Source organism: Limulus polyphemus, unplaced genomic scaffold, assembly GCF_000517525.1.
Source record: "Limulus polyphemus unplaced genomic scaffold, Limulus_polyphemus-2.1.2 Scaffold212, whole genome shotgun sequence".
NCBI classification, from domain to species: Eukaryota; Metazoa; Arthropoda; class Merostomata; order Xiphosura; family Limulidae; genus Limulus; species Limulus polyphemus.
Window position 1 is genome coordinate 227,697 of NW_013665822.1, and position 15,888 is coordinate 243,584.

The 15,888-nt window shown below is 29.6% G+C and overlaps 1 protein-coding gene across 4 annotated transcripts in view; it reads right to left on the reverse strand.

Annotated features, from left to right (window-relative positions):
• LOC106478446 (cytohesin-1-like) overlaps nucleotides 1–15,888 on the reverse strand; it is a 64,467-nt gene that overhangs the window by 12,661 nt on the left and 35,918 nt on the right. For 3 of the 4 annotated variants that reach the window (XM_022382038.1, XM_022382037.1, XM_022382036.1), the window contains exons 3-8: nucleotides 8,460–8,524; nucleotides 6,440–6,506; nucleotides 4,586–4,704; nucleotides 4,293–4,373; nucleotides 3,896–4,008; nucleotides 824–972 (exon numbers count right to left, since the gene is read on the reverse strand). In XM_022382038.1, coding sequence (XP_022237746.1) covers nucleotides 824–972; nucleotides 3,896–4,008; nucleotides 4,293–4,373; nucleotides 4,586–4,704; nucleotides 6,440–6,506; nucleotides 8,460–8,524 — 594 coding nt within the window. Of the gene's footprint in view, nucleotides 1–823; nucleotides 973–3,895; nucleotides 4,009–4,292; nucleotides 4,374–4,585; nucleotides 4,705–6,439; nucleotides 6,507–8,459; nucleotides 8,525–14,763; nucleotides 14,919–15,888 lie in introns of those variants that run through there. The other variant, XM_022382039.1, reaches the window with a different exon arrangement.

The following is a 15,888-nucleotide window of genomic DNA, read 5'->3' on the forward strand; positions in this document are numbered from 1 at the left end:
ATTTAAATGTTAGCTACACTTAATTAACTACAAGTATTTCTTTTACCTTAAAATAAAGTTATCAAAGACCTCGTTATAGCTCTCCTTTATTATAATTTTGGTGAGAATAAAAGGCCACTCTTAAGAAGTGACAGACTGTTTTGTAATATGATGATCAACTTCAATATTACCTACAACATTATGTTTAATAATAATATTTATCAGGTGAGACTGCATTAAAATAAAGTACCCTTTCACAAACTTTGCAGCTAATCTTGCAAAGATGGGAAACCCAGTTAGTATTAAACAAAAAGATACCTCTTTCAGATATACCATTCTAATAATAATTCAGTATCAATGAATTAGTCAATGGTTTGAACTAACCACCTATGTTTGATAGACTAGGGATAGTTTGTAAAGAAATACAGCATTGAAGTTATAATTCTTTAAAGTTTGAATAATCCTATAAAATCATCAAACAATTTTACTTTTTATATTCACTGACCTTTTATCCACTTACTTTTATATAATAATTCACTTAACCAAGTAAACAAACATTCTTTTTCTAAATTGTGTTCTTCCACACCTTGTTTATTCTTGTTTACTTTATTTTCTATAATACGTCTTAGATTTTACTCTGTTTTAATAAGGACCTCATCAATATCTGAAAAATCAAATATTACCCTATTAATATAAAAAGTATGAATCACTATGTTACTGATATTATGCTTCACATATGATGATATTTAAAACACATTTTATTATTTAACAAAATTCAAAGAATATTTCACTAGCTTATGAATTTAATTCACTTCTCAATTCTGTAAAAATTCAAAATTCTCACCACTATTAGTTCTCGAGGAAGGTCTTCTCCATTGTTGATGCCTCGATTCATATTGATAAACTGTTCCACTGATGGTTTTTCCTTTACACTAGGATTGTGCAGTGATGTGTTTAACATGATGATGGCAAAGGAGAGGACATAGCACGTATCTAAGTACCAAAGACAAATATTCTGTGGTTTCTTTGTTTTCAGAGTTTACAAGTAACCTTAACGACATACGGAGATTTCTAGAACATATAGGTATGTTATCGTATATATATATATATATATATATATATAAATCTACTTCTATATCTATTAGATCAATAGAGTATAATAAAAAAAATGAGCAGCCTTAAAGTCCTTTGCTGATAAACGTATCCTAAAAAAAAAAGAAACATTCATTCTAAATCTCAAAGAAGATTATAAACTATACAAATTACAAATAAAGAAAACATTTCTCTTAAATTCATAAATTATTTACGTTTCAAAGTTTGATAAGGAGATTTGCTACTTATGTAAATTATCTATAAGAAAATTCTATGAGAAACTGACTGTAAAAGAAATTATCTAGTAACTTTAATGCTTAACAACATAGCCATTAATTACATTAAGCTAATGGCTGCTGTAATATAATTCTTAATAAAATAGAGTTGGTATAAAAACCTAGGTGGAACATACATAAGCAGCTGTTTGAAAATGTTTTGTGCACTTGCTTGTCATACATATGTCAACAATTAGACAAAACTACAACCTATTATTAATGTTCTTTTATTCAGTATTATAACACTGCATACAACAAAATATCATACTTTTTGGTTCACTAATATCAACAGTAAAAACTATTCTGTAAAATTTACACAAACATTGTTCATCAAACACCCAACAGATGAAGTAGTGAATACTCTTAAGAGATGCACTTAGAACTTTGAATACCTAGTTTTTACACTTAATTCTATGATTTGTTTTTCACTAACTCTCTCTGTAAGGGCTCGGTCATTTTGGCAGATCTTGTAACTACCATGTAACTATGAAACCTTATACATTATAACTTTAAATGTAGTGAGTGTATCTTCATAACATTTGGCAAGCTTTTAGTAAACATTACAAGTCTGTTGTACTAAATTTTTTTAAAAGTACTTTCATAAAAGATTTGTCTGAATTTATAAAGCCTTTACTGAATCTAATTGCAAGGTGATTTTTGATGTTAAGAATAAAAATACTTTTTCTATTTTACAATTTTCATATTTCATTTGCATAACCTCCTAAATGAATATCAAGTTTTTGTTCAGTAAAACTTTATATTTATCTGTTATTTTCCTTTCCCTATCCTAACAATAATTGTATAAAGGATTAATCAATTTGATCAACCTCGTAACCATTACGTAACATAAAAATACAAAATAAATCTAAATTACCCACTTTTTTTTTTTATAATGACTTCACATTATAACAAACAATTACACACTATTTATTACTACAATCAAAGCTAACAGGCTTTTAATTTAGTCTTACTTCTTTAAAGTTGAACTTACACCCTCTCAGAGTAAGGCAAAAGCTATTTATTATGAGGGACAGCTTTGTGTAAACAAAGGATCAAATTATACAATAATGAGCTTGTGTTATCATAAGTATTTTGTTTATTAATTTTTTTTAATTAAGTTTTCTTATCAAACCTAGTAAGTTTATATATATTTTTTACATTTTATTTACTGTTATAATAATAAATAAAAATATGCATAAAAACAAAAAATTCAATACTTATATCTGGAATCTTGTCTTTTTCAAGCTATTGTACTCAATAATATCCTTGAGGCTAACTAGGCCTATCATTTTGTAACAAAAGTGTTGTCTCACAAATGATTTTTTTTAATTCAAATATTTAATTTATAATACACAATGTTGCCATGCACAAAAATTAGAATGTCCTAAAACTTCTATAATTTAACTGGCTTCTTAAATAGGCCATAAATGTGTTCAAATAATTCTGAAAGCTGGTTGAACACCAATGATGGCAGGCAATGTCTTTTTCAAAGTCTGTCATCTGAGCAAACATAGCTTCAAAGCATTTAGTGTTTGTTACACATAATCCAACAGAAAATGTCACAAAGAATTACTGACATTTTTTTAAAACAGGATAGGCTAGGATGGGTGTGGCATAGGGATTTCACTTTATTGCATATATCTCAGTAAAGCAAGAAGCCTACATCCTATTTTAATGTACATTTTAGCTCTAGGATATCTAATATATATGTGTGCAATTCTTATCAAACTTAGATCATATAGGGGTAGAAAAGAAAATCTGTAATGCACAATTTGAAATAAGTAACTGTCACATAGAACAAAGAAGTAAAGATTGAGAATTTATTTAAACATTTAATTTTCAAATTAAAATTAATATAACACTAAAATTTGATTATAAACTATATTTTGTTGTCATGTTTATTTGCACACACTGATTATATTTATAAAGTTGTTTAACTGACTTTTAAATGTAACTCTGTAAAGAACTGTAACATGTGCACTTTGACCCTTCCTTTGGCTCGAAATATGTCCATGAAGATATCTTTTCTTTTAAACTAATAATGAATTTTTATTTAGTAGACCTAACAACCATTTTCATACTAGTGCTCTTCATCAATGTTTCGAAGAGCAACTATTTATGCTATTTGTGTTCTTCCCTAATATATTAAAATATGAATTATCAAAATAAACCAACATACTGTTTTTGTTCACTATTATTTTATATTTATGTTCAAGCGCTTAATATATATATATATATATATATATATGCTAGCCCTGATGATAGTAACTGTGTTACCAAAGTTGGTCGGCTGTAACCTATAATAAAGATTTTATTTTTCGTTGTGCCAAAAAAATGTCATTTTTTGTTTTTTTAATCTTAATGTACAAGAATGATACCAACATAATGTTTCGTTCTTCGCTCTTATTGTGTTGTTCAGGAGAGTTTTATTTCTGATTTGAATATGGTAATTCATAAACTGGGAAGCTATCAGTGATACAACTTCCTGTTATAAACAATATCAAACCCAAAAGTTTGCTTGAACTTAATATAAAAAAAAAAACACTTACCAATATTACTAAAAACATCTGTGTTTAATTGACAATATCTTTGAGCAAATTTTTCCATCATCCTGTCAATTTTCTGAGCTTCTCCAGGAAGACGAAAGCTCCACAGGAACTGTCTGTTGACAATGTAACAGTTACTTCAATCTCTAAAACCCAATTCTTTACTTACAAACTACTACTTTAAGTAACAATATCGAAGACTGTTAGTTTTAAAAATGTAATTATCAAAATATGAACAACAAGTGTCGCACATAGAAAGCTACAAGTTACTAAATAAGATACTACCTCTACAACCCTCTATTAGGGTTATTCAACTGTTTTATCTTAAAGTATCAATCTATTTCATAGTATGAAGTTTAGTCTCTGACACTTGATTGTTTTAACATACGAAATGAAGTACCTCAAGGCCTGCACCAGAATTAAATCTGTAAAATCATGGAGCTCCACAAATGCATCCAAAACTTTCATGTTGAAATCATTCCTAGCCAGAAAAAAAAAATATATATATATATACTCAGATGGAAAATTATTTCAAAACATATAATCAGTATTCACTTAAACATTAGCACTGTCTCACTTTTAAAAGTTTAAAAATATTTTAATGCATAAAACTAGTTAGTAATAAAACTAATAATAAGAGAATTATCAGTATTTTTCAATGAAAAAATTAAGGAATAATTCTATGTTACTTACCTCTCTCCTAAGTATTCTCCTATGGCTGTTTTGTTCAGTCCTTCTCCCTTGTAGAGAAACTGAGAAACATTTTCTGCTGTGTTTTGTAGCAGCCCATGTTCAACAAGATATTCAATACCCTAGCAAGAACATTTGGTACACTGATGATTAATAAACTAGTCTAGACAAATTTTAAAACAAACTTTAACGGTGATTGTTTAGTTAAACTTTGTATTTCTATTATGTTTAGAGCTTAACAATATTATAAATGAATTAGACAACTTTCAAACCTTTTAGAGATAATATTATATACAGTTTTAACAACAGAATCATCCTAACAAAAAGAATGATTAATAAATGCTACCACACTTTACATTAATCTTGGATTTTCATGTAATTATCAAAACAATTACTTAATTTACTTCACTTAGGTTTTTAGACCAAATCACAAGTGCAAACTATTTTCTTGAAGTGCAATTCTAAAGATAAGAATATCTACAGTTAAGGTTGAAATTAAACTTGGTATCTATCAACTCATAATTACATATATAACCCTATTTTCCATACCTCATAGCAACATTAATTACTTTACTTGACATTTCAACACCTGCAGATTTTTAATGTCAATTTATACTTGTACATCAATATTACTTTACAATACATGACTCGTTGTAAAGCACAGGTGTCAATAAAGTCTGAAAATGGTCCATGTCAGATTTGGATGAAAATTTGCACAAATCTAGTTGATGACAAGACAAATCACATCCTTAACACATCAAAACTGTAAGATAGTGACCACTACTACATGTGGACTTACATATTAATCAGAGTAAATTCTCAGTGTTAATTACTTCTGAAATAATCACAGAAAATTTTCTATAGTAACAAACCTAATAATACATTTAAACTTATATGGTGACAAATGAAAGCATTTATGCCATCATATTACATTATGATAACCTGTAAGATAGAAAGGGCAGGCAAGATTATCAGGATGCGTTAACTGAGAATCACATCCATTTGAAACAAACAACAACTTAAATCAATATGCATTATCATTCAAATATATTTAAAGTATTGCCACTTAGTCATCTGCACCATATACATCACTCTTGTCAGCAAAATCCCAATCCTGATCACATGCTCTGATACTGAGCTAAATATTAGTTGATCAATTGATGCTATGTAAAAGGAGTACACTTAAAGTTTATGGAGCCCAAGCTTTCCATGGAATAAATAATTAGAACTTGCCACAAACTAACTTCTTCATATGCAAAATATTCGTCATACTTATAATTTCTGTACTCCACATAGGATCATTTTAAATTGGATCACATTGTCCATTTGACTGCTGTGTTAAAGCATAATTTTGAAGCATGTAACCTTCAACATTGCATATAAAATGTGTATTTGCTGATGTTTATAATAGCTATATTCAAAATTGTAAAGCACTGAAATCATATTTTTACTCCATTCCTTTATCCCATATTGGTCATTTTAGACCCATAACGACCCATGCTTCACCTTTATCTTCTCTATGAACCCTACAAAGCTTAGTAACAGATGTTAGAAACAACCTGACAACCTTTAATTCAAATTGTGTTATATTTCTGGATGATTTCATAAAAAAAGGTTAAGAATTGATAATATTACAGTTTATATATAACTTTTGTATTTATATATTCTATAACCATCTATTTAAAATATATATTTACTTAATCATAAACAAGCACATAAAGTAATTATGATCACTACATGACTAAGATGACTTCTCAAATATAATAAACCTTTTCAAAAAGAAAATGGTAAAAACCTATTAAAAAAATATGTACATAAAATATAACAGTATCGGATAATTTTCATATACTTTCATACCTTTTTGGGATCCATATTAAATTTCTTCTTCCCTATAGATAGCTGCTTTGTTTTTGTATTGGTTTTACTGAAAAGGAATCATACAATGACACTTATATTTTGAAAATCAAATATCTTTACACCATATATTCCTGGATATAAGAATCTGGAATTATACATCTGCTTTTTAAAATCTGTTAGTAACCACTACTATGATGAAGTTTTGCAGAAACAATCTGAATGAAACAATTATGACTCATATGATTACCATGGTACAGTTAACAATAATAAAAAAACAGAGTACTTAAATAGACAAATCAAATACAATCTTTGACACAATAGTCTACTATACAAAGATACAAATATATGTGGAATTATTTTTAACATTAATAGTGTATCTCTTGTAAATTCTGAATCTCAATATTATAAATATAATTTTATCCACCAAACTTCAAGTTGGTCAGTAACATACATTTGGAATAATGTTATTCTTTCTCTGTTATTGTTTATTACACACAGAAACATAGGAAAAGGTTGTTAGTTTCTAAATGTTTTACTTTCCTGCACCACTAAATGTGAGGTTTAGTCTATATTCACCTTGAAACACATGAAAAGGTTGTTAGTTTCTAAATGTTTTACTTTCCTGCACCACTAGATGTGAGGTTTAGTCTATATTCACCTTGAAACACATGAAAAGGTTGTTAGTTTCTAAATGTTCTACTTTCCTGCACCACTAAATGTTAGGTTTAGTCTAAGTTCACCTTGAAACACATGAAAAGGTTGTTAGTTTCTAAATGTTCTACTTTCCTGCACCACTAAATGTGAGGTTTAGTCTATATTCACCTTGAAACATGAAAAGGTTGTTAGTTTCTAAATGTTCTACATTCCTGCACTACTAAATGTGAGGTTTGGTCTAAGTTCACCTTGAAACATGAAAAGGTTGTTAGTTTCTAAATGTTCTACTTTCCTGCATTACTAAATGTGAGGTTTAGTCTATATTCACCTTGAAACATGAAAAGGGTGTTAGTTGCTAAGTGTTCTACTTTTCTGCATTACTAAATGTGAGGTTTAGTCTAAGTTCACCTTGAAACACATGAAAAGGTTGTTAGTTTCAAAATGTTCTACATTCCTGCACTACTAAATGTGAGGTTTAGTCTATATTCACCTTGAAACATGAAAAGGTTGTTAGTTTCTAAATGTTCTACCTTCCTGCACTACTATATGTGAGGTTTAGTCTATATTCACCTTGAAACATGAAAAGGTTGTTAGTTTCTAAATGTTCTACATTCCTGCAACACTAAATGTGAGGTTTAGTCTAACTCTGAAACATGAAAAGGTTGTTAGTTGATAAATGTTCTACTTTCCTGCACTATTAAATGTGAGTTGTTAGATCACTACATACTGAATCAGAATTCAGTTTTGTGTGTGGTTTAGTCTAACACCTTTCCGTATTCTACTCTAAGAGAATATGAATATACTTGTTACTGAAGTAACTTACCAAAAACTCAAATATAAAACACATTTCGAGCAAAACAAGTCTGACTATTAAGGTGTTTTAACTTAATATTTTAAATCAATAGAATTCAACTTCAAATTTGTCAACTACCAGTTTGTAATTTGAGGGCAGAAGCTGTCATATCGATTAAGGAGCCCTGCAAAAGACTTTCTTTTACACAGAGGTTTAAACTTACATTATTAATATATCCTAGATACATACACAGATTCAGATATTAGACAATTATTTTACATATGATGGTAAATGTTCACAGAATGCTAAAATCTGGGTTTGATTCTGCAAGGTGGATAAAGGCTCTACAAAAACACAAACTATGATACCAAATTAGTAGCATACCTACATGTGTTGCACTGATTATGCTAAACAAACTTTTAACCAGTGAAAGTTGTAAAGATAACAGATTTGCATTTTATATGCGTATGTTAAACAATTCCATTGGTTAGATTACTTTAAAGTACGTTTATTATATAAGCACACTTTTTTTTACAATAGTACAAAATGATACTGCAAGTAAAAGTAAGCTACCTTTCCTCTTGTGCTTCAAGCTTCTCCATCTCTGCAGTGACTTCTGCAATTTCATCTTGCAGTTGCTAAAAGAGACAAAAACCAGATGTCACAGAGGAAGTTTGTAAGGTTTAATTTGTCTCTTGACAGCCAAGAGGAAAGCTATGGCCAGTGATAAGACAGAAAAAGTTTTATTACTGCTGAAGATAATTCATGTTAAAAAAAAAAAAAAGCAACATACTCCAAATAAAAATCCTTCTTAATTAGTACAAGACAACATGCAGAATAACCCAAAACTTGTATAAAATAAAATAATTGAAGAAACTTCTCAAAAATACTTTAATATATACACAAATTCAGATATTAGACAATCATTTTACACATGATGGTAAAGGTTCTCAGAAAGCTAAAATCAGGAGTTCGATTCCCCGTGGCGGAAACAGCAAATAGCCTAATGTGGCTTTGCTCTCAAACAAACAAAAGGTTCACAACTATAATCTTCGAATAAAAAACAAAAATGCTATTTTACTGACCACCATATAAACTATTGTCATCTTTAAATAGGTCTAAACTTTTAGCTAGGTTAAGTTTGTAATTGGAGGGCAGAAGCTGCCATATTGATTAAGGAGGCCTGCAAAAGTCTTTCTTTTACACAGAGGTTTAAACTTATATTATTAATATATCCTAGAACAAAGATCTGGAATCTAAATATAACTGCAATACAACAATATGAAGCATGCTACTTTTTTTAAAATTATAAACCAGTGAATTGCATGTACAAAAGGCAAATAAATACATGCTTCAGGTACTTTAAGGGCAAAGAATATATCTCAAATGTTATTTTTACACGCATCTGTTACAAATACAAAATGGAAAAATTAACAGGAATTTATGAAAAAAAATTGCAATTTACAGGATTTTATCACAAATTTTAGTCCTGTTGATTTCTAATGCTTTGCCAACTGAAGTATTAAATTAAATAGTACTTTGAAGAATCTTTATTGTCTTTCATTTAGACCTCTTGGATAGTGACTTGTGGAAGATAAAAGATAGATCTGAAATGTGAAACAAAAGCCAACTCTAGTTTATATGATTTTATCACAAATTTTAGGCTTACAGGTGTATGTAGTTTTAGTTATAGAAAACTTTAGAAAGTTCAGCAATGAAATAGCTGAATTCATTTTGTTTTAGATACCTATATTACTGGGTCATCCACCTAGGATATGCATCTTCTCATATGAAAAATTTCTGTAAAGATGAATATTATGTGAAAGTGGACAGTGATCTTTTCCACTGGTGGGTCAAGTGATAACTTGAACATATAGCCTTTTTGTTTTCATTTGGAATGACCAATAGTAATATAGAAGAAGAGTATTATTGTTTTGTATATATATATATATATATTGCTGTTGGATCAGTCTGGAGCAGTTCTTTAGAGAGAGATTAACTTCTTCACTCGAATCTCTAAAACCAACTATAAAGATACTACAAACATATTCATTTTTCATTTGTGTGAATAACAAATGTTTCACATTGTTATACACTGTGTCCTCTCTCCTCCTTTCACAATTCCATCAGTCACAGAATAAAGTTAAACTCCACATAACCTTTTCTGCCTAACCTCCAGTTATTCTGCAGAACCTAACCAATTATTCAAGAGAAATAAGTGCATTTGTGAATACCACATATATGGGCCCATATTATTAAAAGATTAACCTATTTATCACATACATATATATTAAAAACCCAGAATCTTTGAGGTATATTTAAAATTAAGGAAAATTATAAATAACAAATGTTTTTTTTTTCAAATTACAATGTAATACATAACACAAAGAAAATACATTCTCTACACATTGCTATTAAATTACATTGTTAATGTCCAATATGGGACTCAAATATGAACCAATCAAAAGCCAACCTATTAGGAGTACGGTATTTATGTACACACCATGCAACATCTGAACTCAGTATTAACAAACTCAAGGATTTGATAACATGAGCCTGCAAGTTGGTTAAGTCAAATCAACCGGATTTTCTCTGACAATATTCTTTGTTTTAAATTAGTATATATGTGTGTATGTGTGTATATATATATATATATATATATATTACAAAAGATGACAACAGGGAGTTAATTTTACCTAACTGGCTCATCCCAGATAAAATTTTATTGATGAGTTGATCGATAAAAGAAGAACCGGCAATTGATGGGTCAAATAATATCGAATACGGTCAAATATTTTATATATTATTTACTTTTATCCATCTTAACTACTTATACTGAATTTACTTCATTCAGTGTAAATTAAATGAAAACAAAGGAAGAACCATTTCATGGGTTGTCTCTAGCCTTCTGACAACAACAAAGCCACTGCTGCATACTGTGCCTTCATACTGACATTGTATAACATAGATAAATAATATTACCAGTCATTATACCGAACAACTTTGTTTTTTAACAATATACTATTATTGTGAAGTTACATTGCAAGTTTAAAAAATGGAAAGTGTTCGCTGTATAAATTTAAAGGGTATTATAATACAACATAATATAACAACTAGGCTATGACATTGTTATATGTTATCTATATGTTATAATATAACATAATATAAATACTAGGCTATGACATTGTTATATGTTATCTATATGTTATAATATAACAATATAAATACTAGGCTATGACATTGTTATATGTTATCTATATGTCATAATACAACATAATATAAATACTAGGCTATGACATTGTTATATGTTATACTATAACATAATATAAATACTAGGCTATGACATTGTTATATGTTATACTATAACATAATATAAATACTAGGCTATGACACAATAAAAACATTTTTATATTGATTGGATTGAACACTTCGTCATTTTGCAAGTCTGCTACTATTACCCACGCATATTTACGGCATTTAATACAATTTTTAGGGTGTTTGACCAGTTTTGCACTGGTCGAAAAAATATATGGTCAACTGACCAGCTTGCCAAATACGCGGTGGTACGTTTATTATTATCGTTATTAATAATAATCATAACACGGATTTACTACTCAATCTACATTTCATATGTTACGCTTTTCACAACACTGGGTCGAAGCAACTAGTTTATACACACTGACACGTAGAATAAAGCCTCACTTTTAAGTATTAAAAAAAAATTATATCCGGTGTTGTATGATGTTAACACGTGTTTAGCAGTACAAGATTTCATTCGCTAAACCTAGGAAACGCTGAATAAAGTCACTGAACTTCAAACCTAAATGTGAAATAACCAAGCGTTTGAATAGAAAAAAAATGGCTAAACCAGGATAGCGTCGAGTCGGCCAGCATCTTTTTTTACCCACTACCTCTACATCGAATAAGCCAATAAATGATGCGTAATATTTCAGTGAACGAATCGTCAGTCAATCAACAATTTCACAGTTTTCACTAAGTTTAACACTTATATTACGTAGAAATGATGGGGTTAGACTCATCTTCAGTTACATCATGGGCTGGAATATGGCAGTAGGCCCAATGAAGTTCGTAGAACATACACAATTACTATAAATAAGTTCTAATCTATATATGAAATACTCATGAAAAATTAAAATGACCCAAGTAGTGTTTTCTTTGTTTAAAATAGTAAGTCTATCACAATTCTCGTTATTCTCTTGTTTCTGCCTACAGAATTAAAATAACAACACAATTATGTCATATGTGAAGATATTAAGGATCTTTATTTACATGTGTAACCATCAAGTAGTTTTTTAAAAGAAAGCTGACGCGCTATGAAACTGATAGTTAATGGTTTTATTGGAGCCAGGAAATAAATAAACATGTGAAACGTCTTTCAGTTTCAACAACAGAAAGGCCTTAAATATTTTACATAGTGATTTCTGATTGGTGTAGCATTAAATCATAAAACTTAGGAAAAAAGCATTTTATGCTACTGTATCATATCTCACAAACTTACAGTAAATTACTTCCAATTTTTGGAACAATTACTTTTTGTATAAAGTATTCTCTGAAAAATAAATATTAAATATTTCTCTTGGGTTGAAATAAATGAAAACTAAGAAAGACTACAGTAGAGATCAAAATTATTAAAATAAGCTTTGGATTGCCACTATGTAATTTTATATAACACTTAAATAATAACCCCTTATTGAATCTGTAACTTGCTTTCTAGTTTTGATTATGTCTGACGAACGGAATAACCCAAAAGGTTTTTAAGACTGCAGACATTTCTACTTTAATATGATACAATTTACAGTTTAGTATAAATGGTATAATTTTACATTGTTACAGATTTGCTGCCACGATTTTGTATTTGTTGGCGTGTACATCCATAACGAAGATTTTGTGTTTTTACACAATTATCTTGTCAGGACTGTGCAAGGCTGACTAATCGCCTACACGCAATGTAATGTAAATAATTATTATAATAAATATTTAGATAGGTATTATATTTAAACATTAACTTCTTAGTTTGTACTAGTGTGGATAATAAAACCTAACTAAAATCGCCCGATACCCCTCAAGAATAATAAAGAACGTAAAATTATTATTTTTCCAGGTAGGGAAACTAAGGCTCTCATTACATAGCAGTGTGAGCCGTTTTACATACTGCAGACTTTTATACAAGTCAATACCAGGTGCTGGATATTTCATCCTAATTAACGTTTCAGTAAACTAGCGTACACAGACTACATAAAAAACAAAATTCATATAAAAAATATATGAATGTCTTTTTCTGCTTCAAAAGTGAAGAATGGAAGAAACTGTTATGCAAGATCCCTGGTTATTCGTTTACGCCCGAATAGAAGTTGAAAAGATTATTTTTATTGATAACATTACGCAAACGTTATATATTAATTCTACTGAAAATGTTACAATTGAAAGAAAAATGATGGATAAATCAATAATTATAAGCAACAAAAAATATTTTTAATTAATTAATTCACCCTTTTTTTTTTGGTAAGTTGAGTAACATGTCATTTAGTGCAGTTTCTACTTCAAACTCTGCTACTTCTGGTGTTACAAAAATATATAACCTGTACCAAATATTTAAATCTTCATCTCTAATATTTGTTCACTTGACACAACCTTCGATTTGAATACATGGATTCGGGCTTGCTAACAACTTCATTTTACAAGTAGTAATTTAAATATATAAACATGCATCACTGATGTTCTTTATTATTCTTGTGTGTCGGGGGGAATTTTAGGCGCACCCCCCCCCCTCGACAAAAGGACAAATTAGTAGCACAGGATTAAATAAGTGATCAATTCAAACCGATGAAATTCTTAAGCCTGTCTGATGATGTAAATATTTATTCCCACAAACATTTCAAATTGCGTAAGCGAATTAAGCCAGAATTAATTTATTCATAGTTACAATAATATACCAGAATACTTTCAATGACTTCATTTTTCTTCTTCTTTGTACAAGTAGCCGATTCTTTTATTATTAATTCACAATCTATATTCTCTATAAACTTACAATGCTAATAATACGCAAGGCTTTTTATTTTAATTTTTAATTCATAATCTCTATAGTTGCAGCTAAATAAAGTAATACACTAATTAACTTCTGGTCACTGCAAGCTATCTGTTCATATCAAATCAAAATCGGTAAATAGCGTATCTAATTAAATATACTATTCTTACTTCTAAATATAAGAATGTATTATTTAGTCAGTTGGATAGCCATATTGTTCATTATCCTAATCCTTTCAATTAAAACTTCGCCTGGTTGTAGTATCGTGTAAGTTTTATCTTCTTTCAAATCCCATGCTCCAGCAAAATCATCTTTTTAAATAACTAATCGCACAATTCGTATTTATTTTATTTTTCGATGTATTCTTGCGAAACTCACTGCTGCACATGAGACACTCAATCTAACAGTTGTGTCTTTCATATTTTTAAAATTTAATATCAGTAAAACATCGGACACAATTTTATCTTTTGCCAATTTTTAACAATATCAGTCTACAATTCAGATAAGGATCACACTAAACACTTAATAGCCCAACAATTCATTCAATATATTTCAAACCAAACCTAAATTTAACAATTTCCTTAAGATGTTAATATTAAAAATAAACTCAACCATTAAACTCGATCTCTACAATGTGTACAATAACTTTTTTCAGAATATTTACCTTATCTCGTGTTTGTTTGCTTACAAACGTTACTTATTAGTTTTATACTAAAAAATACTCAGAATAAACACTCGGGTATTATTTTTATTAACCTTTAATTGTCAAAATTCATAAAACAGCACAATAATATGAATCTACACAGAATTTCTTACACATTTGTAGTTTACCTGTTCGTCGTCGTAGTCAACAAACCAAGTTCTCCTCCCTAACACAGAAACGGCACAACACATAAACATCACGCACGGGTGGCATGTGTTTAAGCTACACTGTACACTTTGAACTTTTCCTGATCAGCGGAACGAGAATATTTAGATCATATGCCCCGTGCATCAGTCTACTTCTTCCACAGAAGTTTCCTTGATTTGAAGCAAAAGTCTGGTTTATTTTTTGTGACAACAGGTGTAAAGAAAATGCTTCAACAAATTTCTACGTTTCGATATACACACACACACACACACATATATATATATATATAACGTGACTAACGAATTTGCTTGGACCTACTTTTGGTCACGAGATGAGAAACCTCTAATCAACTACAATCACTCGAGGCTCATGGAAAAACACGTTCACACGCACAAAAACATACGTTAGGGACCTGCTATCTTAAAATATGGTTAAAATGTCATATCCTATTCAACAAATATGAAAGACGAATCAAACACACTTGAATAAAGCTTGAAACGTGTTACTCATGAATAATGTTGTTCAAACCTAATGTCAGACCTATATCCAATTACAACTTTTACGTAATGACTAACCTCTCTCTATCAATAATTATCGTGGGGAAACACTCCTCAGAGAATGTTTACTGAGGGTCTACAAGCGTACAGGCTATGTAAAACATGGCCAAACCCAGTTATATGAAATGGACACTGCTTCACAGACAGATGTACTTACTTTCAGTTCATGGACTATACTAACTGTGGTTTACACATTAAAATAATGTAAAAAAGACACAAGGATACAAATCACCTCCAAACACAATGACGACAGTATGGCAGTTTCTACATTTAGTTTAACTTATTAAAGCTATGTAAAATTTATCCTCAATTTCCTGAAATAAAACACCTATCTCAAACATTTTCAGTTTCAACAAACAGCACAAATTACAATCTTTAGTTATATCAGTTCTTCCTTTGTATCGTACTCGTACAGTCGCGATGTCACAAAGGCAAACTAGACTGGTTATCTCGCGCTGCACATAAGCACGAACTGTGTGGTAATTCGGATGTCTCATTTCTAGCCAACTGTAACAGTAATATAGCCAGCTCACAAGAGGTTGGCGAGGA